Genomic DNA, 26,602 nt, shown 5'->3' with positions numbered 1-26,602 from the left:
CAATGTGTGTCATATTAATTGCAATGGGTTTCATAATCATTCCATTGCATGTCGCATTCACTTCAACATGTGTCATATTAAATTTCAATGGGTGTCATATTTATTCCAATGTATGTCCTATTCATTTCAATGCAGGTCTTATTCATTCCAATACATGTTATATTCATTCCAATGCATGTTACATTCACTTCAATGTATGTCGTATTCACTTCAACGTGTGCCATATTAATTTCAATGGGTGTCCTATACATTTCAATGCATGTTCTATTTATTCCAATGCCTGCTACATTCAATTCAATGGGTGTCATTTTCATTCCAATGGGTGTTGCATTCACTTCAATGTGTCATATTGATTTCAATGGGTGTCATAATAATTCATATACATGTCCTATTCATTTCAATGCATGTTCATTCCAAAGCATATTATATGCATTTCAATGCATGTTTGATTCACTTCAATCGGTGTCATATTCATTTCAATGGGTGTCATATTTATTCCAATGCATGTCCTATTCATTTCAATGCAGGTCTTATTCATTTCAATGCATGTTATATTCATTTCAATGCATGTTACATTCACTTCAATGTGTGTCATATTCATTTCAATGGGTGTCATATTCACCCCATTGCATGTCATATTCACTTCAACGTGTGCCATATTAATTTCAATGGGTGTCCTATACATTTCAATGCATGTTATATTTATTCTAGTGCATGGTACAATAAATTCGATGGGTTTCATATTCATTCCAATGGGTGTCCTATTCACTTCAATGTGTGTCATATTGATTTCAATGGGTGTCATAATAATTCATATACATGTCCTATTCATTTCAATGCATGTTCATTCCAAAGCATATTATATGCATTTCAATGCATGTTTGATTCACTTCAATGGGTGTCATATTCATTTCAATAGGTGTCATTAATTTCAATGCATGTTACATTCACTTCAATGTGTGTCATATTCATTTCAATGGGTGTCATTTTCATTCCAATGCATGTCTTATTCATTCCAATGCATGTTACATTCACTTCAGTGCATGTTACAGTCACTTAAATGCATGACATATTCATTTCAATGGGTGTCATATTCTTTCCAATGCATGTCCTATTAATTTAAATGCATGTCTTACTCGTTCCATTGCATGCTACATTCAATTCAATGTGTGTCATATTAATTTCAATGGGTGGCATATTCATTTCAATGGGTGCCATATGCATTCCATTGCATGTCGTAATCACTTCAATGTGTGTCATTCATTTCTATGGGAGTCCTATTCATTTCAATGCATGTCTTATTCGTTGAATTTCAATGTATGTCATACTCATTTCAATACAAGTCATATTCATTTCAATACATGTTATAATCATCTCAATGCATGCCTTACTCATTTCAATGCATGTTGTATTCATTTCAATATGTCACGCTCATAAATGTGTAATTTTGACCTGATCAGCTTCCCATAGGTACTCCCTTTTTGAGAACCTCACGCCCCTAGTGGACTTTCTCAGCCAGCCCCACAGTTTGAAGACCAATGCTCTAGGGAAACAGTGTATTGAAGCATAAAAAACAACGGGAGGTGCCTCAGAAGAGAGCAGCCGAAGTAATGTCAACAATCACATTGAGCCCCTTTGCCCCCTTCGAGAGTCAAACTGGATACCAGTTACGCATTAAGAAGCTTTCCATAATCCACAAAGCGGATTGGAACAAAACTACACTGAACAGGGGTGCCCCAATGAAAGGGTGTGTGGGTCGGTGTACCTCTGTGTAGGGCCGGAGGTGTTCTAAAGGTCAAAGCGGAAGGAAATACATACTGCGCAACTAAAATCACACGTATACGGAGGTAATGTAAATTATTAGTACCTCTGCATTTACAGCAGTAATTGTAAACATTCTAGTGCTAAAATACACGCTGTTTGTGTGCTTATAACTTACTTCTTTCATCGCAAAGTTCAAAACTGGAGGGGTCTTTTGATGTGCTTCTTTCAATTCTTAAACGCTTCACTGAAATATAAAAGCAAAATGCGGATATGTGATTTTGTACCCATTATTGACCATCAGAATGTTAGTCCTCGTACAGAGATGGAACACTCATTTGAAACCTGACCTGCAACATGCCCACTTAAGTAACAAGCAGGGAGGAGGGGGGCTTTACCAGCCAGTAAAGGCCAAGGGCTCGAATTACCTTAACATGGACCATGCTACTATTTTCCAGCCAGGTAAGCCTTCCCCTGTGGGCATATAACTATTAGTGTCCGGTGATACTCAGTGTGTCGTCCCTGGGATACTAAATGGGGAAATGTAGACAACGGCTGTAGTTCGTGCGTGCCCACGAAGGTGTGGCTTGGTATAATGGCGAGGGACCAGGCAGCATGGAGACAAATAGTACATAAGTGGCCAGTGGACATAGGCTGTGGTAGGTGTGGGAAGCAACGTAGGCACTGCTGAGGGGAGCCCACTGGTCATTACAGGTAAGGGAGGAAACTGCGGCCATTACCTGATAGTAATGCCCACTTCTTAGCCAATTGGGACGCAAGGATGCCATGCACCGGGTAATACATTTTCATAGGTGCGAAACAAAAAAAGCTCTATCAATACACTGAAATCATGACCGAGTTGCAGCATATGCATTTCTAATGGAAAACATACACACCGACTTAACCTTGGATGCAAATTCTGAGCAGCACAGCAACGCTCCCTTCTCAGCAGTTTGAAGCCAATGATAGTGTATACCCACGAATAATTTAAATAGCAACACAATACCTTTCTTTACAGGAAAATAAGCAGGGTATAAACTGAGTGAACTCATAAGCACCCTCTAACTAACAAGTGCTAGAAGAAAGGGGATTGACTCACTGAAGTGTAATCATTTCTGGGTCAAATGCATCCTTTGTGTGCACATGTCCTTCCCGGTCAGGGTTCTTTTATGAAAGGTTTCTTTACTGGTCAGAGAGACATTGGAGACCGGATTTCCAGATAGGTTTCACAGATGTCCAGAGTCATTTAGTTTAAATGCTCCCATGGTTTCGATTGCTGAAGCTTTGTTTCCCTTTATTGACCTAGGTCATAGAGGTTCAATGTTCAAATTACAGTCCAATACAGTGATTTTATCCAAATTGCTTAATTCTCACTGATGAATAAGGATAGTATCCAGCGAGTTGGAAGTCCGAAAGAAATAATTGATGACGTTTGATCACATTCAACATTTAGGTTATGTTTAAAGTGTGGCAGAACCTTTTCAATTGTTTCTCAGAAGGCAGCAGTGTTTCTCTGCACTGCTACTGTTCACATGAGAATAAAGGAATCGAGGCTGTGAATCTTAAGGGGTTAGCCAACCTGCACACTTCCAGATGTTTGGCCTACAACTCCTACGATTCCCTCATCCTGGACTATGAAGACTGGGGCAGATGTTTGTGTAGGCTAAAACATCTGGAGAGTGATAGGGTGGCTACCTCGGGTGTGTCTATTTCACTAATCCAATTATGATCACCCACATAGTGAAATGGTCATAGAAATACTACATTGATAGTCATATATATTAGGACCAACAACTACATGTTTGTATAATTACATTAAAACACAGCATACAATGGATGGCTGATGAGACCACATTTGATACCCGACTTCTACAACCAGCCGTCTCCCAGATACTACTCAGAGACTTATTCTGGGTCCCAGTGGATGTGACCGGGAGCAGCCCCTACCTGGTGAAGCTGGGAGTGTTGATCTGGAAACGGGCCTGCAAGGTTGCGAAGATGGAAGACCCATACTCCCCGCAGATCCCCATAGCAGCCATCATGGCGTGCAGGCAATGGGGTCAGAATGAAGTACGGCGACGGTGGGAACCCTGAAGAGTGGCCACCCTGGGGGACTTGGTAGATGACCAATGGATCCTAACATTCGACGAGCTACAGGCAACCTCAGGGCTGCCATCGGGACAGTTCCTGCTCCATGGAGCTATGGTGTGTATGCTCATAGACCGGTGGCCAGGTGAATAGAGCTTAGTGACTGGGTATGAGACCATTGAAAATATGCTGACTGCAGCTGAAGGGGGACACGAAACCTCAAGGCTTTATGACACATTACTGAACAGCACAACTAATATAGACCTCAAGAGCAAAGTGAAGTGGGAAAACGAAATGGGCTTGGAATTCGAGGAAAAAGAATGGGAACACATCGCTCAGTACCACAAAAAGGTTTCCAGGAACGCCTGACTGCAACTCATACAATTCTACGTTCTTAATAGAGCGTACCTTACGCCAGAAGTGATCTCCAAATTCAAAGGGGCGAGAATCATTGAATGTCCTAAGTGCCGCAAACCCTGCGCAGGAATGACACACATGTTTTGGGGATGCCAGGTGATACAAACATTTTGGGCGCAGATTGCTGCAAAAGGGGCCGATGCAGACATTGAACTGGAAGTGCAAACACCTGCAGCATGCATTCTGGGCAGTTACAAAAGAGGAAAAAAGAACAAACCCCTTAACAAACTTAAAGACTTGATGTACACCCTGGCGAAGAGACGCATTGCTTTGGGGTGGAAGAGTGCTAGGGGCCCAAGCATCACACTGTGGTGGGAGGACCTTCGCAAATGGGTGACAGCAGAAACTGGGGCGGGGGAGAATGCGCTGCGCGAACAGAAACTGGACACTAGTGAGGACTTACACCAATGGGTGGCGTTCACAGTGCTGTTACTGAGCCCCAGGGAGAAAGAAGATATTTCTAACGATACGGGCAGTTCATGACGGCAGTCTGGTGTGAGCAGAACTGATGTACAGACAGTGGTCTTGGGGGGGAGGGGTGGGCGGGATAAGGGGGAAGTTACAAGTGTAATTCACAAAATGCAATAATATTATTGTTCCTTTGCAGTTTATGTTGTTAAAACCTAATAAATACATTTAAAAAAAAATGTTTATATAAGAACATCTGCATTTAATGTATTCATTTAGCATTGCCTCTCCTTCACGCAAGCCTGAATAGCAAGCCCCCACCTGAAATAAAACCCCACTACGACAGAATGCACACTAAGGAAGTACAAATCCAAATTTGGCTGAAAGAAATTAACTCGGATGACTCAATTTGACAAACCATTCATTTACATGACTGATTTTACTACGGTCGTCGAAGCCTTGGTCTTCTGCAACTTTTGCTGCAGCAATGCTTTTATTTCTGGTCTCCCCGCCCCAGCTCTGCACCCCTCCGCCACAACACGCCATCATAGGACGAAGAAAGTCAACCACATCTGACCCCTCCGCAAAGAGCCCAACTGACTTCCCCTCCAGGGGCCAGATTACAGAAACTGTGCACCGGTGCAAGTGCAAAGTTTCATGGTATTAGCACTAGGGCAAAGATTGCCCATTTTCAAAAATACTTCGACATATTAGAAAATCTTTGCACCATGACAACCGCAGTTTGGCATGTTACAAGTACTCGGCAAAAATGTCCCTAGTGCAAAAAAGATATGATATGATAGGTTATTTATAACGCACTTAATACCCATAGGTTTCTAAGCGCAGACCCGGGGATCGAACCTGTCTTGCTCCGTGTCGTCTTGCTTCCAAGGGGAGCATGTTGCCCCCGAGATATCCCACCGAAACATTGTTATAGCTACATTATGTAAAGTGTTTATCTTCAAACTGGTGGATGAACACAGCCACTGAAATACTGAAGCAGTTGTATATATTCAAAGCTGTTTGTTTATGTTCAGACACGGGCCTCCTGCCCAGCCTATTGTACCATGACTTGTTAGAATGTCAGGTATGTATAAAGGGAGCCGACTTGGTGAAGCACAGACAGTTGCTGCAGCCTGATTGGAGAGGGGCCTTTAGATGAACCTTAATAAAGAAGACAGAAAAGTATATTGTGGTGGACTTAACTTATTTCTGGATACAACATTTGACGACAAGCTGGAGTGTGCTCCCTGTCCCCATCTTCAAGTTCTCGTCTGGGGATCCACTGCTGCTTTTTCCTCTCCTCTTCCACACACCATTTGGAGCGTTACAAGTGTGGATTACTACCTTGCCCCCGTGGCATCGTCTGGACCAGGTGTGGTTGGCTGTTTTTGCCCCCTTGCATCTTCTGGATTCATTGAAAATCTTCTGGTTGCTTTCTATGTGCCACTGCCTTGAGCACCAATTCCCAGGGTCTCGAATGAAAAGGACCCATGGCCTGATTCAGAACTTGACGCAGTGAAGGTGCTAAAAAGCACAATTCACTGCGCCAAATGAACACGCAGCACTATACTCAAGTGGGCCTGGGCGTCCTCGTAGTGTACGACAGTGCACCGTCTGGATTGCGCCTGTTTAAGTTGTAACAGGCGCAAACCAATCTCTGCAGCATTTTTGTAAAATAACAAAAGGATAGTTATTTTACAAAAATAGGGTGTATATGAACACTTTCATATACAACAAAGCTTCTTGTGGCACTCCTCCACTATAATGGCACCAAAATGGTACCGCATGTGTGCACTATTTTAGCGCACATATTAAACTGGAGGAGTGCCACAAGAATACCCTTAAATAAAGCCAGGTTACGAATGTGGAGGTTGCTAGTTTGGTTTCCAACCCATCCTAGCAACCGCCACATGGATTCCGAAAGTGGCACATTCCTTCCGACTTCGGACGAATGCGCCACCTTCAGAATAGGTCTAAAGTACCGAAAAGGTTTTTAACCCTTTTAATGACCTTTTCGATACTTAACACCAGTATGAGCATCGGGGCCTCAGTACGAGAAGTACCGTCTCGCCACAACGCCTGCATCAGGACCCTCCCCTGAGCACCCGGGAATATCAGCGAAACTCCTGGCGGTGCCGGATACAGGCACCGCTATTCCACAGCGAGTCCTCCTGCTTGTTATGTGTTCTGCCGTGGCAAAGCGAGAGGAAATGACCCTTCATCATCATCTTGGATGTCGGACGTGCACCAGGAAGTGTGCGTCTCATACTGCGGATTGGCCTGCGGCCCCCGCTTGATATCCTGAACCACGGCGGTGATGAGTTTTGACTTCTTGTCGGCAAAGTGAGGTCCCCTGCTGATATTCCAGGCTGCAGCAGTGATTGCAAGGATTTGCTTTTGTTGCCAGCAACACTACTTATCACTACTAATCAGGAAGCTGCCCGGGACCATGAAGGAGGAGCAAACTCCAGCTTCCTTCATTCACCACTGTTTATTTTCTCTGCTTCATACTTGACTTTACATTTGGTCTTGCACTGTATACCTGGAAACTGCATTCCAAGTGTGGGCATTCTGCTATACAGCACTATCGCCAGGGCCATAATTGGCTCCAGGCTTGATTATTGCAATGCCCCGTTCGTAGGTACCTCATGCAAGAATGTTGCTAAACTTCAAATTGTACAAAACAATGCCCTCAGGGCCGCCACTGGTCTCTCACGTAGAGATCACATCTCAGAGCTCAGAAGACATGTCCACTGCTTCCAGTCGGGGAAAGGATCATCTTCAAAGCTCTTGCCCTCACACACAAGTGTCTCCACGGCCAGGACCCCCCTACCTTGCAGAAAGAATCACCAAACCCATCACCCTCAGGCCCTCCAGAACTCCTTATTCTAACTTGCTATCCGTTCCTAGAACATGCAAAGCTCGTGCAGGAGGTTCCAATTTCCCCACCATGGCCGCCACCCACTGGAACTCACTACCCCCTCACATCAGGCTCATTGACTCACACTCCGCCTTTCGCAAGGCCATCAAAACAAGACTCTTTGTTTGATTGTGTAAACATATATCACTGTATCTATGTAACATTCTACTCTTCATTGTACCAAGTCTTTCATAGGGCGGCTTCTTTGTAACCCTTAATTAAGCCGTCTTAAGCTCCGATACAGCGCCTTGATGCCTTTGGGCTGCAGTGCGCTCTAGAAATCTAAATAAATAAAATAAATAAATATACAGCCACTCACTCACGAGTGTCTATGTATAGTGATCAATCAAACTTTAGATGGTGCTGTAAGCCCTGCTCTGCATTTGGTCCAAGCCCTGCTTTGCATTTGCCCATCTGTGTACACATATGTTTCTGAATTGTGTTTGGAGGGGCAGTTGGAGCATCTGTTGTATTTGTGGTACACGTTGGTAGGAATTGAGTGCCCTCCCTATCCAATTCTTGCATAAGCCAGGGGAACCCACTAATTAAGTGGGATGTCTGGAAAGAAGACTTTCCGGACTATGAAAACATACTGAATCTGTTGGTTGCCTCCGTGACCACCAGTTTGGTATTACAGCAGCCAGAAGCACAGAAACTGCTCTCTCCTGGACACCAGTAAAGACTTGCCCTATAATCTCGATGCTAACCTTCCTTCTGTGCTCATTCTCCTCGATTTATCCTCTGCTTTCGATACAGTCAACCACTTCATCCTGATCAATCTTCTCCGTGACAACTGCCCATCACGGGTCAGGCCCTAGCCTGGTTGACCTCCTTTCTCTCTACCACCTCTCTCTCTACATGTGGTGTTCCCTAGGGTGGTAACCTCTCATCCTGGCTCTTCAACCATTACTGGCACCTCTGGAGCACCTCATCTCTACCTTCTCTTCTAACTTTGTCTTATGCGGATGACACTCGGCTCTCCTTCAGGCTCCCCTCAGCCTCCACTTCTCTCTCGCTCATACGTGCAGTCTATCCGCAATCCTTTTCATTGGGACCCCTGCTCCCGCTTTCCCTCTTTCACTCTGGCTGCCCACCCTGAGCCCTCTACGGCACCTTCCTGTGAGTCGAAGAACCTTGGGGTCATCTTCGACTCCATCCTCTCCTTCTCTCCTCACATCTCTGACATCTCTAAGAAGTCACACTACCAGCTGCACCTCTTCAGAGGTATTCTTCCTTTTGCCACTTTCCCCCAGAAGCTCACTGTCACCAGAACTCTGGTTCTCTCTAGGCAGGACTACTGCAACAGCCTCTTTCTAAATCTGTGTGCCTCTACTCTTCACCCTTTGCAACTAATCCAGAACAGGACTGCAAGACTTGTCCTTCGCCTCAAGCTCAGAGACCGCATCTCTCCAGCTCTGAAATCTCTCCATTGGCTCCCAGTGGCTGCAAGGATCAAGTTCAAGACCCTCTGCATCGTCACAAGACTTTCTGGGGCTGGGGACTATACTACATCCAACTCTCTCTTCCTAAGCATCTTCCTTCTCGAGCCCTCTGCACATCCACCTCCAACTCTCAGTTGAGATGCTTCTCCAGGAAGAGAGTGGGGGGTATATCTATGTCCTTGGCTGGGGCCTCCCTCTGGAACAGCCTCACTGCCTCTCCCAAACATGAGCAGGACCGCCTAAGGATCCGGAACAACTTAAGACCTTCCTCTTCGATTACGCTTTCTCGCTCTCTCTCCCCTGCTGATACTCCTGTCTGCTGCGCAAACTGGTTACCTGTCCACCCACTGAACCTCACGGGCACCAGGCTCCTGCACTACCAGTAGCCCCTTGCACTGCCTCCAGGCCTCCCACCCACTTAGGCACTGTATTTGCAACCCTACAGTCCCCTGCCTGCCTGCATTTACTTGAGCCACCCTGGCAGCACTTACCATGTTTTTGCCACTGCACTCTCCCCCTTCAATTCCCCCTGGCACTTCTCCTCTTCCATCCCCCTCGCACTTGCATGATCTGAAAGACACAAGGCCTAGTAAGATCGCTTGTTTTGTCCTACCTCTGTCTACCATTCCTTGTCTTGTCACGCCTAGAAAAAGTTGTGTACAGGCGCGTTATAAATGACTTATATCATATCATATCATATCATGTCATGTCATGGCAGTGCATGGGCCCAATTTTAGCATGGAAAGGCGCAGAGCCTTACTTATGCATAGGTTGGGGTTTGAAGGCAGACGCATCTTAAAGAGCCTACCTGATCTTAATATCCCAGCTGCTAGTGATGAGGGATCAGCAGATGTACCAAATGCTTTTGATTCTATCATCAAAAAACTGGCCAGACATTATGTAAAATAATTGAGCATCGTATTACAGATGTACAATTTTTCTACCAGGGAACAATTAGAGGGGGAATCTGTGGAAGTGTTTATAACTGTTGCACGGGAATTGGCTTACACCTGTAAATTTGGCCCAACGTATGATGAAAGACTGAGACGAATACATGAATACACTCATGATAGTATTTGACACGGTTCACTCATGTACAGTATGAATATTTACAGCAATAAGTCTGTCCCCTCATTCGTAGACCTATAAACCACCAAACCGCAATTGTTGCTCGTGTTAAGGTTCCCACTATACATAGTTCCGTGCATTCCTATGGGTAGTGGGGTCCCCCGCATCGGGGCTACCGCTGGGAGCGGGCAAGTTCTGCATCCTTTCAGCCATGTAATTTTTAAAAGGGCTCCAGTAGTCCATCGGTCTGCGTGTTGTGTATTTTGATTCTCTTTTCTCACACATGTTCGTGGAGTTCAGCCATCTCTGAAAGCATGGTGCGCAGCGTGTTCCCCAAGTCCTAGCAATTAGAAATCTACCAGTTACTGATGCCTAACAGTTTCTTTTCCGCTCAAGAGCTGTCCTCAATAAATATTACGGAAAGTTTGTGAATGGATTTGCTGACAAGTCTAGGAATATAAGGGGACTGTGTCAGAAAGATTCTCCTTTTGTATGGTCTAAACAATGGCAGGAAGAATTTGAGAACATTAAGAAATGTATCATAAATGCTCCAGAACTGAGCAACTTTGATATTACATGTGAATCTTTCGTGTGCACTGATGCCAGTAACACTGGGCTGGGTCTGTTTTACTGCAGGTGCAGGAAGGCAGTGTTATAGCGTATGCATCTAAATGTTTAAAGGGAGCGGAAGCGAAATACTCATTGAAAAAGAGGCTCATGCGTGTTATGGTCCATTAAGAAATTCAAAGCACTTTTATGAGGCAGGAACTTCACAGTGTATACAGACCACAAGCCACTCATAAGTATTTTCAACTCCATAGGTTTAGACGGTGTGTCTAGAAGAATACTCACGTGGGTCACTGCTTTGCAAGGACATCAATTTGTGGTGCAACACATTTCTGGGAAAGGCAGTCATAGCTGATTTCTTGTCTAGATATGAAAGTTATTAGGTCGATGGAGAGAATATCATGGACGAGGAGTTGGAAGGGGAGGTATTTTGGACATGTGGTCCCTCCATTTTGGAAGCTGAATGGATAGGCAAAAAGTAAAGATATGCCATTGAGCAAAGTAATGGAATTTGTGCAGAATAATTGGTCTAATTGGACTATGGAGGATGGTTTGAGTCCGTTTCATAAAGTCCAAGATGAACTGTTGAGGGAGGATTTTTGCTTAGATCATATAGATCCGGTGCAGATTATTAGAAATTGTTCATGAAGGACACTTGGGCATGCCCAAGGCCAACGGACGTTTAAGGGCTAACTACTGGTGGCAAGAGTTGGACAGTCAGGTGGAGAGCTTAATAAATAATTGTAATGTGTGTAAAGAGTCCGACAAGACATTGAGGTGTAGTACTCAACCATTGAGACTGAATTTCCAGAGATGCTTTGGTAGTTTGGGGCCGTTGATATATTAGGACCAACAACAGGATCTAATGGAGTAAGGAAATATATCATAGTTTTAATGGATATGTTCTCCAAATCGGTAGAGACATGCATTGTACAGGAGGCAGACACACATGCTGTAGTGTCATTTCTGGATAGTGTATTCCAGAGAGGACTTTCCCAGCAGAATTCTATCCAATAACAGGGTTTAGTTCAGGTCTCGTATGATGAAACCATTTTTGACAAGCATTGGCATTGTTCACCTCAAGTCATCTCGCTTTCATCACAAAACCAACGGGATGGTTGAGAGGTTGAACAGTACCATAATGCAGGGCATCTGCATGGCCGTAAATGAAGGGAAAGTTTGGGAAAATGAAGTTACCAAAAGAGTATATGCCTACAGATTGGCTCCCCATGCAGCAACAGGTTTGGCACTGTTCAAAGTTCTGAGGAGGAGAAAGGCCCACGTGCAGTGTGTTCACTGTTGCTGGGGAGGTCTAGGTTTGTAGAATGGGACCATGAGGCTTTAAGAGAAAGAGTGGAGAGCAAGAAGGAACTTATGAAATAAAAGTTATGATGCCCAGAAGAGGACCAGACTGGTAATAGTGTCTGAAGGGGACATGGTCTGGATTCGCAAGCCTGGCTTTGTGCACAAGAGAGAAAGCAAGTATGAAGGACCTGTAGTGGTAAAAAAAGATTTCTGTGGGCCTGTCGTTCTGGAGGATAGAAGAGTGTTCAATAAAGCCAGAGTTGCATGCAATAGATGAACCGGGTTTCTGCTCTCAGTTATTAAAAGGAGGGAGATGTGTTATATTGTGTACATCTACATTATGTAAAGTGTTTATCTCCAAAATGGTGGATGCTAGCAGCCACTGCAATACTAAGGCAGTTGTACATATTCAAAGCGGTTTGTTTATGTTCAGATGGGGCCTACTGCCCAGTCTGTTGTATTATGACATGTTAGAATGTCAGGTATGCATATAGGGAGCACACTTGGTGAAGCACATGCAGTTGCTGCAGCCTGATTGTGGAGAGGGGCATTTAGTTGAACCTTAATAAAAGAACACAGAAAACTATATTGGGGTGGACTTACCTTATTTCTGGATACTACAGATACATGTTCACTGCATTTTTGCACCAGGGCAAAGTTTACCCTAGTGCTAATATGGAATGGTATTAGCACTAGGGCAAACTTTGCCCTGGTGGAACAATGCATCAAAGATATATCTTTTTACACTACAGCAATGTTTTCCCTGGTGGTTATACCATGCTAAACTGCAACAGAAGCGTCGCCCCAAGTGCACTTAGCTGAGCAGGCAGAAGTAGACAAGCAGTAGAGGTGGAAGCTACCAGGTAAATAAGATGGAACAGATGAGCAGTGGCGGTTCAAGCCATTAGGTGTGCAGAATAGGGAAGACTAACAGCAGAGGCTTGGGCCTTCCTGATGTGATCATGCAACAGCGTTCTGACCCGCCAGGGTAGGAGAATGCATGGCAGGGAGGTGGAGACAGGAGAGAAATGTCAGCTCTGACCTAATTGATGTGTGCTACCTGTCTTAATACGTTCCTGTATTGCATGTTATGTAGAACATCCTCAGACATGAAGAGGAAACCTTTGGCCCATGTCCCTTTTGAAGTCTCCAGCTGCTCCTTGCAATGCCCTCATGATCGCTTATTATCAAAGACCCCAGCATTGAGGACAACCTAAGTCACCAGTGAATACGCATTTCAACAGATACATACTTCAAATAAATTAGGGAAAAGAAAAAGCGTGCACAGAGAAAATGTAGAGCAGGACATGGAAGACTTTGACAGGTAACATGAAAAGGATGATGGGAGCAGAGAGTAGCACCAACCGAGACTTTGACTTTGGGCGTTATGGCTATGACCCTTTGCGTAACTGTAAGCTGTTGGGGATAGCAGCTACAACTGACAGGATTGTTAGGCTGAGACAACAGCTACTTCATCAGATGTGAATCAGAGAGCAGATACCCAATTCGAAATTCATAGTCAGCAGTGACGGGACACTCCATTCGCTTGAGATTAGGGGAGGGCCTTAAGCTCCAAATAGTACCATCTCCAATGGTGAACTACTCCTGGATCCATGGCAGTTTTTTCGTAATCCAACCCCTGGGTCCGGCTTAAACCCTCACTTACTAAAGGGTATCCTCCTGCAGAGATTCTTGTAATGGCGGCTTTTGGACAAAGATACTGTCAAAGCTCTGCTTCTCAGGAACCAGATTGTGACTTGGCAAAGTTCTAATAATACAGCAAGAGGTACACTCTATACCCGCAAGATCTAACCCACTGAGAGGAGTGACACCTGATGGAAGAAATCCCAGGAGGCATCAACGCTACTTGACACGCTCCCCTGAGATTGGAGATGGTATAGGTCCACATATTTGCAGGGAAGAGAGAGGGCAAATGATTACTTCAGGACAGATACATTCCCTCTACCTCCTGTGGTAGGAGACAGACAAGAAGACATGTTTGAACTGGAGGAATATTATGATGATGGTTCCCTACTCTCAAAAGAAACTAACAAACTAGTGCTCGACAGGATGTCTTACAATACAAGAAATCCATCCCCTGTTCGAACCTAATCTAACCTATTGTCTGTCCCTTACCACAAATACAAAAAGGTAACAAACTTAGCCCTAAGAAATTACTCACAGTTAGTTGGGAAATGGTGACTGGTTCTGTCCCCACCCAAATCTCTCAGTTCTCTCTTAGGCTATAGGTCTGAGTCTTTCTCTTTCGCTCGTAGTGCTTAGTCCAGGTGCCTACCCAAATGTTCTCATCTTTTTCTCCAGGCAATTTGCCTGGCTGACTGTGCGGGTAAAAATTTAGATCGGTCCACACTCTGTGTGTGTTCTCCCCATCTAGGAAAAGAGCTTCTTTCTACTTGGGTATTTCTGCACTTTAAATGGCAATGTCTTTCACCCGACGTAGGGGTTATTTTAAGATACTGCTTTTCGTCTATTCTCCTTTCCTTGATTAACTGCGGCGGTTGGGTTTCTTAACCCTATGTGAGCTATCACTGCTCTCAGCCCTACCTGGGCTATTTGGCCTCTCAGCCTTTTTTGTTTTATCTGATCCCTCATCCCTTCATATCTCAGTTCTCAGCCATGTGTGGGCTATGTGGTTTCTTATCCTTTTTTGCAGTTTCGGTTTTCTTCGTGGGGTATCTGGTGGCCTTACTACCTCCTCCAGCTCTTGCCCTGTAATGCATACTTTTTTTCTTGGAGGTGGTGTTCACCAGGGCAGAAGGCCTCTCTGCCTGGCGCGGACCTGTGCCTTAGACATCTGTCTAGTCCTCCCCAGTGGAGTTTGAGTTTCAGTTCCCCCAGTCTTCTTCTGAGAGGACTTCACCATCTGTTATGGAGGACGCCGGCATGCTGCTTCCGAGGTGGCCGCATCTCTTTTCCTCGGCAGCTCTGAGCTCCTCAGGCTCCCCAAATTTCTGGAGATTGCAGAATTCTGTGTGCTGGCCCGTTCCTCTGCCCACCACACATCATGCATGGCATTGCTCTGCCTCCAGACTCCTCCTCGGAGGGAGACCTTCCCTCCTCTGCGTGTCTACAGAGGCTTGCTTCGCTCAGCCTCTGGCTAGTTCTTCCCTTCAGCATTGGTCTAACAGGGCCTTTTTGTTCCTCCCTGGAATGGGATGGGATCATCCATTGGTTCATTACTTCATGTGGGGGAGCAACAATAGCAGGTCAGAAACTAAAACCATCCATTTCTAAAGGGCCCCGTACATTACTGCCTTGATCAAATCCCATATATCCAACAAACACTTTGGGTTCTGTTTTATAGGGACATAGAATAAAACCCTTTCTTTGGGATTCAATGTCCCCTAATGGGGGTTCACCCCCAGTGGGATCCTGCTTGTCCTGTCCCCTAGAGAGTGTAAAGACTCATGGGCTCACCTCCCCAGTCTCAAAGATGGAGGCCCGCTTGTGGAGAATGGTCTAATTGCCTGGATTTGTGTCACACCCTAAGCATAGGAAGAATTCCAGTTACCTACATGTTCATGAGGACCCACTATGAATCTTAGATGGACAAAGACTTGGTAGTTCAATGCCCTCAAAGCAGAAGTTGCTGTGTGGTCCAGGTTTGAGGTCTGGGGGAACTCCCCCTGAAATAGACAGCTCCCAGTGCCCAGAAGAAAAATCATACAAAACAGGAGAAGAACAGAAGGGAATAGTTTCTTACCTGTAACTCCATTTCTCCAGCATTGGTATCTTTCATGGATTCACATGCTTTGAATATTCCCCGTCGTCAGGCTGGGAATCCCCGGTACATTATAAAGACCCTTTCCCGTAGGAAAAACTTTTTTTTTGACGCGTATGCGTCCTATCCACTTCGTTTTGCATCATGCGTGCCCCTGCCGTCAGGACGTCATGACATTAATACAAGCCCCGCCCCCGCGCTCCCTCAGATTTCGGCCCCCAAAGTAGTGGGGAAACCGGTTTGCATGATCAGGGGAGGCAGGTGGGCGCATGTGAATCCATGAAAGATACCAATGCTGGAGAAATGGAGTTACAGGTAAGAAACTATTCCCTTCTCCAGCATTGGATCTTTCATGGATTCACATGCTTTGAATAGATTACATAGCAGTATTACCCCCAAGAGGAGGTGTGCATGCAAACCCATATACATACTCCGTAACAGGCCATTCCCTATGATCATTTATACATCAGTAATAGTTAACATAGGAAACAACTGACCACATACAGTTATAAATTCCACAGGATGCAACCCCGTCGCCGGGGCTTACCTTACTGGAATAGGTGTCGAAGCACTGCCTGTCCCATCCGGGTGTCTTCGGCATGTTGCTGCGACAGGCAGTAATGGCGGGTAAAGGTGTGCGTAGTCGCCCAGGTAGCCGCCATGCAGATGTCCCCCAGAGGGACTCCGGCCCACAGAGCCGTCGACGAAGCCGCCGCCCTAGTTGAATGAGCTCTTGGTCGTCGTAGAAGAGGCTTTCCTGCCCTTGAATGGCAGTATGAAATGGTAGATGATACCCATCTTGATAGTCCTTGCTTTGAGATGGCTTTTCCTTTAGCACCCAAACCATAGGCCACAAATAGCTGTTTCGTTTCTCTGAACGGTTGCGTACGATGCAGATAAAACTTGAGAGCCCTCTTTACATCCAAAGTGTGCAGCATGCGCTCCGCTCACGAGCTTGGCTCCGGAAAAAACGTGGGCAACACAATAGAGGAGTGTTTATGAAACACCGAAGGAGCTTTCGGAATGAATTGTGGGTTAGTGGCTAGGACTACCTTGGTCTTGAAAAATCTCAAGTATGGAGGGTCTAACATCAGAGCCTGAATTTCTGAAATACGTCGGGCTGAGGTGATGGCCACCAGGAAGGCCAATTTCCACGACAGAAACTTTAGAGATGCTGATGACATCGGCTCAAAAGGAGGCTTCATAAGAGACGTTAAGATCAGATTGAGGCTCCAATCCGGAGGAAATTTCTTCTCTGGAGGGAAAACCCGAAAGAGGCCTTTAAGGAAGTGCTTAATTAGGCGGTCGCTGAACAGTGGTGCCGAGTGACGTCGACGAGTAAACCTTGAGATGGCTGCTAGGTGTACTTTTATTGACGACACCGACAGGTCCCTTTTTGCTAAGAGCAGCAAATATGGAAGGAGCTGTTCCGGCTTAATCGATTGCGGAACCAAACCTGGTTGATCCTCACACCATTGACAGAAACTTTTCCATTTGTACGCGTATGAGGCGTTTGTGGAAGGTGCTCTTGCTGCTTGTAGGATACGGCGACAGTCCTCCGGAATCGTTAGCCGACCGAATTCGGCGAAGTCAGGAGCCAGGCTGTCAGCTGTAGGCTGTCCGGGTCGTGATGCCAAACGACACCCTCCTGTCGAGACAGAAGGTCGGGGGCCTTCCGGAATCTCATTGGTTCCGCCGTTGCCAAGTGTAGTAGGTCTGAGAACCACACCTGTCTGGCCCAGTATGGGGCCACCAGAATTACCCGACATGGGTACCTGCGGATCCACTGCAACGTCCTCCTGACAAGGGGAAACGGAGGAAATGCATACAGGAATTTGTTCGTCCATGGGAATGAGAACGCATCCCCCAGTGAGCCCTGTTGAGGCCATCTGCTTGCATATTGGTGGCATTTTTTGTTGTTCCTCGTTGCAAACAGGTCTATGGAGGGATGTCCCCATTCCATGAACACTTGTTGAAGTTGATGGTCGTTCAGCACCCATTCGTGAACTTCGTTCATTTCCCTGCTGAGGGCATCGGCTTCCACGTTTTTCACTCCCGGTAGGTGGAACGCTAAGATTTTCATGTCGTGTTGTAGGGCCCAATGCCAGATTTTCTGTGCCTCCATCGACAGGGACCTGGAACGTGTCCCTCCTTGTTTTCTCAAGTAGAACATCGTAGTGGTGTTGTCCGTCATGACACGTACCACCGAGTCCTTCAGTTGAGGAAGAAAAGACTTCAGAGCCCATCGTACCGCTCTCAGTTCTAGCAGGTTGATATGTAGGGAGGACTCCTGCAAAGACCACTGGCCTTGTGCCTGTAAAGTATCCAGATGAGCTCCCCATCCGCTCAGCGATGCATCCGTCACCACCGTGTTTAGGAATTCCGGTTCCAGTAGAGGCATTCCTCTCGTTAGATGAGTCGACACTTTCCACCAGCCGAGAGCTTGAACTAGTTGTTCGTCGACGACCAGTCTGTCGGACCAGCGACCACTGCTCTGCGCCCACCGGTTTGCTAGAAATTCCTGGCAGGGCCTCATAAATAGACGACAGTTGTTTATTAACGGAATGCAGGACGACATGCTCCCTAGCAGGGACATGTACTTGCGCACCGAGACTTTGGAACCAACTCTCCATTCCGACGCCTTGTTTAGAAGCTTCTGAACTCTTTCGCTGGATGGTTTCACTAGGCTTGTGTGTGTATGAAACTCCGCTCCTAGAAAGACCAAGGTCCTCGAAGGCTCTACAGAGGATTTGTTGAAGTTTATTGCGAAGCCCAATTCCTGTAAGATGGACATTGTGGCGTGTAGACTGGCTCTCGTTTGTTCCTTGGATGAACCCCTGACTAGCCAGTCGTCTAGATATGGATAGACGTGATGACCATCCTTCCTTAGATGGGCCGCTATAGGGGCCAAGCACTTGGTGAACGTCCTGGGGGAGGACTTGAGCCCGAACGGGAGGACTTTGAACTGAAAATGCATTCTCCCTACGACAAATCTTAAATATCTCCTGTGTCGCGGGCGAATTGGGATGTGAAAATAAGCATCTTGAAGATCTAGAGAAGCTAGATAATCCATTGGTTGCACTGATCTGATAACCTCTTGGAGTTTTAACATTTTGAACTTTAGGCTCTTTAGCCACTTGTTGAGTACCCTCAGATCCAGAATGGGCCTCCATTCGCCGTTCGGCTTTTTGACAACAAAGAACCTGGAATACACTCCTTGTCCTTCCTGTGCCACAGGAACTCTTTCTACCGCCCCTTTTTTTACCATAAGCGCCGCCTCTTGTCGTAGGATCCGGAGGTGGGGCTGAGTCGAGAATAAAGGGGGAAGACGCGGAGGCTTGTCTTTGAATTGCAGTGCATGACCCATGCGAATCGTGTCTAGGACCCATCAATCTGTGGTGATGCATTTCCATCGGTCGAAGTGAAGAGAGAGAGACTCGACCCCCCAGGACGTTCCGAAAGCCGTCATTGGTTGCTGGTTTGCTTGCTTTTCGTCGACGACGGACCTGAGCCTCGCCGCCTGGAGGTCTGATAGTCCCTGCTTCCACGTGCCGACTGGGACGCCCGTCTAAAACCCTGTGAAGGCTATGAGGCCCTGTGAAAAGCCCGGTCCCTCGAGGCACCAAAGCGGGAGTTTCCAGAAGCACCCCTGAAGGGGCGAAAAGAACGAAAATGTCTCCCCGTTTGCAGGGCGCCGAGGGACCTAGCAGTATCCGTGTCCTCTTTCATCCCTTTCAGCGCTTCATCAACCTTTTCGCCAAACAGGTGTTCCCCTTCGCATGGCATGTCGAGGACTTTGTACTGTACTTCAGGACGGAAAGTAGTGCATTTAAGCCACGCTTGTCGACGAAGCACTACGCCATGGTTGATTTGTTTAAACCCAGCTCTGCTAGGTCAACTGCGATATTAATAGCGTGGTTAGAGGCCTCCTCGCCATCCCTCACCAGTAACATTGCTGCTTTCCGGTGTTCTTCTGGCAGGTGTACTAGGATAGGGGCTAGTTTGTGCCACATTTCCCTATCATAGCGAGACACTATCGCTAAGGAATTGGCTGCTCTGACTGTCGATGCTCCGACCGAGAGTACCTTCTTTCCAAAGGCATCCTGCCTTCTAGCCTCGCTTTCAGGTGGCGTTGAACATTTTTGCTGGACTCTGGCTTTCCTAGCCGCCGACACCACCGAGTCAGATAGAGGCTGTGACGTTAGACATTTCGGAGTGGACTCCGGTGCTTTAAACTTTTTCTCGATCCGTCCTTTTATGGCTGGCTCCGAGAACGGATGGCGCATCGTCTTTAGACCTTCTTGCCACACGTGGTCAAGGAATGGGATGGCAAACACCGATTTTCTCCTTTGACCCATATGGTCAAAAAGGAAACAGTCTTTCTTTTGCTCCTCCGGAATCAAGCCGAATTCCGAACAAGCTTTTCCCATCATAGCATGGAAGGCTCCCACATCATCCGGGGGGGATGGCTGTGTTTGGCTTCTCGTAGACTCCAACTCAATATCCGAATTCCATGTCGGGTCCCTCGAAGGTGACAAGGAGATGTCTGACCCCGAGACCTCGAGTATAGAGTCAGACTCCGACAACTCCCCCTCCTCCTGAGCTCGAGGACGATCTTTTACCGCCTGGGGAGCCGACTGGTGTTTCGTCGTCGAGCGAGCCGTACAAGTCTGCTCGTCGACGGAAGGTACCGACAGAATCGATGATGACGTCCCAGGTTGAGGGACCTGCGTATCCAGCCGCTGGAGGAGCTTCTGGAGAGTATTAAGTACATCCAGAGACAAAACCGTCTGGGGGGTCAGTAACGTGGATGGTATCGGCATCATACCCCCGCTCGCACTCGTCGTCGTCGTCGCCGACGTGGAAGGCCGTAAGCCTAAATCCGATGGTTGCAGAACCATGTCACTTTCCCCTTCCGCCGAGCAGGCCACGTCTGGCTGCAGTAAGACCTCCGGGGGGATCGGGTCATAGACCTCCGGCAGCCAGGCCAATGACTGAGTCTCCGTCGACGAAGGAATCCCAACCGCTGCCGCTTGAGCGGTAATGGGCATCGTCAATGACACCGAGGTCGACGAGCCCGTCGTCGTCGTCGAGCATTTAGACTTCGTCGTCGATTTCGATGCCGACTTCCCGGCCGAAGCTTCTCGACTCATGAAAGACCCTGAACGGTCCCCTGAGGAGGATTTTTTCAGCGCCAGCCTCTCCGTCTTAGATGAGGAGGAAGAGGAGGGCTTTTTATGTGACGAGGAGGATCCAGCATGTTTACCCTTATGCTTGTCCTCGGCGCGACTTTCCGCTGGCCGTACCTTCTTCGATGGAGGCTCCGACTTGCTCTTGGAGGCCGTGGAGCCAACTTCCGAGGCCGGGTAGGCACCCGCTCCGTCATTAAGCCAGTCGACCAGCCTTCTTTTACGGTCCTTAAGGGTTTTCTGTGAGAAACCCTGGCATATCTCACATGTATCCGCCGTGTGGTGCGGGTGGAGACAGTAGATACAGTCCATGTGGCCGTCTCCTTCATAAACCTTCTTTAGGCCACATGTTGCACATGGGCGAAACAACGCCTTTCCAGACATAACCAGAATTTAACTTCGCCGAAGCGAAACAGACAAAACAACCTAGTTTTCACTAGCAGTAAAACACGAGGATCCCACTACTTTGAAAGACGGTTGAAATCTGAGGGAGCGCGGGGGCGGGGCTTGTATTTATGTCATGACGTCCTGACGGCAGGGGCACGCATGATGCAAAACGAAGTGGATAGGACGCATACGCGTCAAAAAAAAAGTTTTTCCTACGGGAAAGGGTCTTTATAATGTACCGGGGATTCCCAGCCTGACGACGGGGAATATTCAAAGCATGTGAATCCATGAAAGATCCAATGCTGGAGAACTGCTAAATATCTAGAAATAAGATCAAAAGAAGGTTGTCTTCTGGAGTAGCGGACTGTCGGTCGTTAGGTAAAAGGAACACTGTGAGAATGCTGAGGTAAGGGTGTCCCTGCCCTTTATTGCCTGGGGCTTAACGCACCGAGTGTCCTAGCGCTGAGGGTTGGTGTAAGGAAAGAAACCTCCAGTTGCAGGAACATCCTTCCATTGCTGTGCCGGCGTCCAGGACCTGAAAGGTCCGGATATTGCTGCTAGAACAGCAGATGGAGCTCTTCATGGATTTGCTCAATTCTGAATACATCATCGCAATTCATCCTGAACTATCTTAATTCCTAATTTTTGCTTTGCATTTAATTTGGAACGGATTGGACATTTCATACTGGAATGCACAAAATACATGTCCCACAATGCACCTGTTGGTGGTTGGGAAAACATGGATATCGCTGTATAAGATCTTCAAAAAATAAATTTCCCAAAAGTCCAAAAGGCTTGTCTTTCTTCCACGTTCCAAGGATGAGGAAGATTACTAGTCAGGTTTTCTTTCAGTATTTAACCACCTGGATCCAGTAGTGTTTTGTTATTTCAATATGCAAACTTCCACATCCCTTTGCTTTGAACCCTGGTTTCCTTCTGAGACCAGGTGCTGCTGTCTGCTTTTGCCAGTACCTACGCCAGTTCCCTTGTTATCTGACTGTAGTGCTTTGCTCTCTGCCCCTTTGCCTTTTTCCCCGCAGCCCCTCTGCTCACTGCTCGCAGTCTTTTGCTCTCTGTGGATGGCTTTCATGCCCCGGGGGAGGACTGACATGGCCGGTAACGGCCCACCAGCCCATTCCATGGTAGCATCGGACCTTGATTCGGGCTTTGGGGGCTTGACCGGCAATGTCTCCCCTCCCACCAGGGTATGAAAGACACTTGCACGCCAATCTTGGAAGGACAAAAAAAAAGAAACAAAGATGGCCAGCTATAGGGAAAAGGGGCCAAGTCCCTTTTCCATTTCTATGGTGGCGGTCGGAGAGGGAGATGCGGCACACCAGAGCTCAAACAAGATGGTCACCGCCATAGGGGAAAGGGACCAGGTCCCTTTTCCTGTACTACGGTGGCGGTCGGAGAGGAAGGTACGGCGGACCAGAGCTCAAAGCTCTGGTCCCGCAGTTAAGTGGGAAATTGCACCACCCGGGGTAGGGTCTCGGGTGGCTGGAACAGCAGGTGGAAAAGAACAAATTACTTACCCTTGGTAATGTTCTTTCGAGGAAATGTTCCGCCGACGTATTCCTCATCTTTTATATATTCTTATGTCTGCTTTTTCCCCCATAGTATCGGATGCAGTGAGTCGGCGACTCGTGGCCCACAATGGTCTCCGTCCTGTCTTCTGTAGTGACATTGATTCTGGTATAAGCAGCTTGCATGCTGCTTGTTCATCAGTTCAAGTTTTTCCCGCCTTATGCTCAGCCGTCTTGAAGGAATGACCCAGAAGTTGAAAGAGAGGAAGGTGTAAGACATGGAAATTCTCGCCAAGAGAGGGGGTGGTATGGGAGGGCATTGAGGAATGAGTAGGAGGAACATCCAGTCGAAACAACATTACCTGGGGTGAGTTATTTGTCCTTCAAATGGATTGCGTCATCCCACTTATTCCTCATCTTTGATAGACTATCAAAGCAGTGTTTTGAAGAAGGTGGGCCATTTTATTTTTTATTTCCGATTAATTCTGTGAACCAAATCTTTACCAAAGCTTTCCTCCTGACCTGACATAGAATCCAAGCAGTAATATTTGCTGAAAGTGTGCAAAGAAGACCAAGTGGCAGCACTGCATATGTCCCGAACCAGCACCTCTCTCTAAAGTGCCGAATTAGTGGACACTCCTCTGGCGGAATGCACCCTAAAACCATCAGGTAGGTCTTTACCAGCCAAAGTATAGGATTGAGAAATGCATAACATTAACCAGTGAGGAGTGGTTTGCTTGGTAACCGCTTGTCCCAATTTGTGACCTGAATAGTCCATGAAGAGCTGGTCATCTTGCCTCACTTTGGACATTCTAGAAATATTGGAGCTTGAGGCCATCTTTGGATCTAAACACTGCAGCCTCTCTTCTTCCTTAGAGGGATGAGGAGGTGGGTAAAAATCAGGCAACACAATCTTCTGAGCTAAATGGAATTCTGATACCCTGAGAACCACCTTATCCTTAAAAAAGGTTGTGAAAGGTGGTTCAGAAGAAAGAGCCTAAAGCTCACTCACTCTGCAGACTGATGTAATTGCCGTTAGATAGCCTTAAATGTTAGCATTCTGAGTGGACAAGAATGCAAGGGTTCAAAGGGTGCTCCCATTAGGCACTTCAACAGCAAATTCAAATCCCATACTGGTACAATAAAAGGGACCGGAGGAAAGATAGTCATCAGTCCCTTCAGAAACTAAACTACTATCAGGGTTTTAAAATAGGAACCCTGACCAGTCGAGCGCTTAAAAATAGAAAGCACTGCTAGTTAACCCTTAACAGTGGAAACCTGAAATCCCTGAGGGGCAAGATGTAGTAAGAATGGTAACACAGATGGAATGTTGCAATTAAAATGATCAATATGGGGGGCGTGGCTAACCGCCATGTGAAGAGGACGTTCGCTCCTTGCGCTCCGCTTGATGCGACCATCATAAGCTGCTTTTAACTACTTTTTTCGGGGGCTCCGAACCCCACGAACCGCCTCATCGAGGGCCGACATCCTGCTGCACCTGCGGGTCGATTCCTGTGGCCCTGGAGGACCGGTCTCGCCCTATAGACCGTGCGACACGATCCCGCGGACCAGGGCCAAGATGGCGGCTCCCGAGCCCTGCAAGATGCGGCGGCCCGCACTCTAAAGCCGCTCGCGCCGTAACACTCAGCTGAGGGCCGAGGACACACGAACGCCCAGCTGGACTGACGAGGGGGGCCTGTGGGGCACCCGTGAAGCTTGGAGCGCGAACGACGGTGCCAACGGGACGACCAGCCTGGAACGTCCCGGACGAGGGCGTTGCCAGCCACAGAACCGGGAGCCAGGGTCTCGGAGGCCCTTCGAGGTGAGCGGGGGGGACTAACGCAACCGACACATACAGGCGTGCCCGGCCTGGTAACCCGAAGAAGCGCCCCCGGCGCACACTATCCGTCCCCCCTGTGCCTACGGAGCCGCCCACAGCATACAGCGATCCGCCATCGCGGCCCACCCGATACGGCTTCCTCGGCCACTCCATCGCGGCTCACCCCGGCCACCTCGGTAACAGCGAAGCCCGGAGGCTCAGTCGACATGTCTACCAAAGGAGCAAGGGCTAAGCAACGTCAGACCACCATCGACACGTTCACGGCGGCGGGGCCCACAGCGCCAGATAACATGAGCGAGACTCTTGCTGCAGACCTACCCGACCCCTTGGGGCCTTCAGCGGAACCTAGTAACACACAGATCCTTGAAGCTATCAAACTTTCCCAGGCAGCCGTGGAGCATAAAATAGACGCTGTCGCCATAGACTTGAACCTCCTGCGCCAAGACGTCCGATCCCTGGCCGGCAGAACAGAGGTGCTGGAGGCCCAGGTCCGCGAGAACACGGAAGCTAAGACAGTGCTCCTCAAAGATGTCGATGCACTTCAACAAAAAGTTAAAAACCTAGAAGACAGGGTCGAGGAGGCAGAGGGGCGCGCACGCCGCAACAACATTCGCCTCCTGGGGCTCCCGGAGGGCATCGAGGGATCGGACCCCACGAACTTCGTAGAGAATCTCCTGATACAGGAGATTGGAGCAGAAAAACTCTCTCAGGGCTTTGTAATCGAAAGGGCTCACCGATCCCTCACATCGAAACCCCCTCCTGGCAGCCCACCCAGACCCGTGATCGCAAAAGTACTTAACTACAGAGACCGGGAAACCATCCTCACCTTCTCGCGGTCAGGCGGCCAGATCTGCAGGGGTTCAGCCAAGATATCCATCTACCCTGACTATACATTTCAGGTTCAAATGAAGAGGGCACAGTTCATACACACCAAAGCAAGACTGAAGGCTGCAGGCCTACGCTACATGCTCCTCTACCCCTCCAGATTGAAGGTGATACGAAACAACAGAACTCACCTCTTCGATACTCCGGCAGAGGCCCGAGACTGGATGGACAGGGAGCAGATCCCAGAGGTCGAAGTCAGGAAACGACAACCCCGCTGAGCCCCGTCTCTCAGGGCCCCGGTGCCTTTCGGAGGCCCCACCATGGAACGGCCACTTACGCCGCAGCTGACCGGATTTCATAACACGAGGCGCCCGGACGAACACTCTCCTACCCCTGGAAGTTCTTTCTTGTTAAGGGTACTCATTACCCGCCCGTAGGGCACCATGCGACCGTCCTTCGGTCTAAAGGAGCGGAAACGGGTCTGTCATAGTGAGGAGCTCCTCACTCGACCTGGTTTATGTTGGGGAAGTTCACAGTTACGGGGGGGAGGGATAGGGGAAGTTGGCACAGTTGTTAAGTGCCCGAATCAGGGACAACCAAGACCACCAACATCCATTTCAGTCAGCACGGACGAGGCACCTACCCTCCGCTGGATAGGCTGGCAGTCACTGAAGCAGAAGTTCAGGGGTGCAAGTAACCCGGCTGAGACCCGCATGCTCGAATCTCCAGGAAACCACAAGACCCCCACGATCCTCCGGCCACTGGTGGTGCTCCCGGGGGCGTTGGACATAGCCACCAGAATCCCAAATCTCACATGGCCGATTCGTTGAAAATCCTGACGTGGAACGTCAGAGGCATGAACAGCTTCGTGAAACAACGGCGCATACTCTCCTATATTAAGAGAAGCAAAACCAAAATAGCCCTGCTACAAGAAACACACCTTACATCGGACAAACTGAAAGCATTGGCAAAGGCCTGGCGTGGTACCCTGATAGGTTCCTCCTACTCCTCCTACGCCAGGGGTGTCCTGATCTGGGTGGACCCCTCTGTCCCCTTCCGGTTGGTCGGCTCCAAAGCAGACAATGAGGGCAGGATGGCAATTGCATGTGGCACC

The 26,602-nt window shown here is 47.8% G+C and overlaps 1 protein-coding gene across 1 annotated transcript in view; it reads right to left on the bottom strand.

Annotated features, from left to right (window-relative positions):
* Nucleotides 1-26,602, bottom strand: part of IFT25 (intraflagellar transport 25) — a 345,349-nt gene that overhangs the window by 150,256 nt on the left and 168,491 nt on the right. The window contains exon 4 of the mRNA XM_069642159.1: nt 1,940-2,008. Coding sequence (XP_069498260.1) covers nt 1,940-2,008 — 69 coding nt within the window. The remainder of the gene's footprint in view (nt 1-1,939; nt 2,009-26,602) is intronic.

This window comes from Ambystoma mexicanum, chromosome 1q, assembly GCF_040938575.1.
Source record: "Ambystoma mexicanum isolate Mex_15411 chromosome 1q, UKY_AmexF1_1, whole genome shotgun sequence".
Classification (NCBI taxonomy): Eukaryota; Metazoa; Chordata; class Amphibia; order Caudata; family Ambystomatidae; genus Ambystoma; species Ambystoma mexicanum.
Note: the sequence above shows the minus strand (reverse complement) of the source record. Positions and strands in the feature narration are given on the sequence as shown.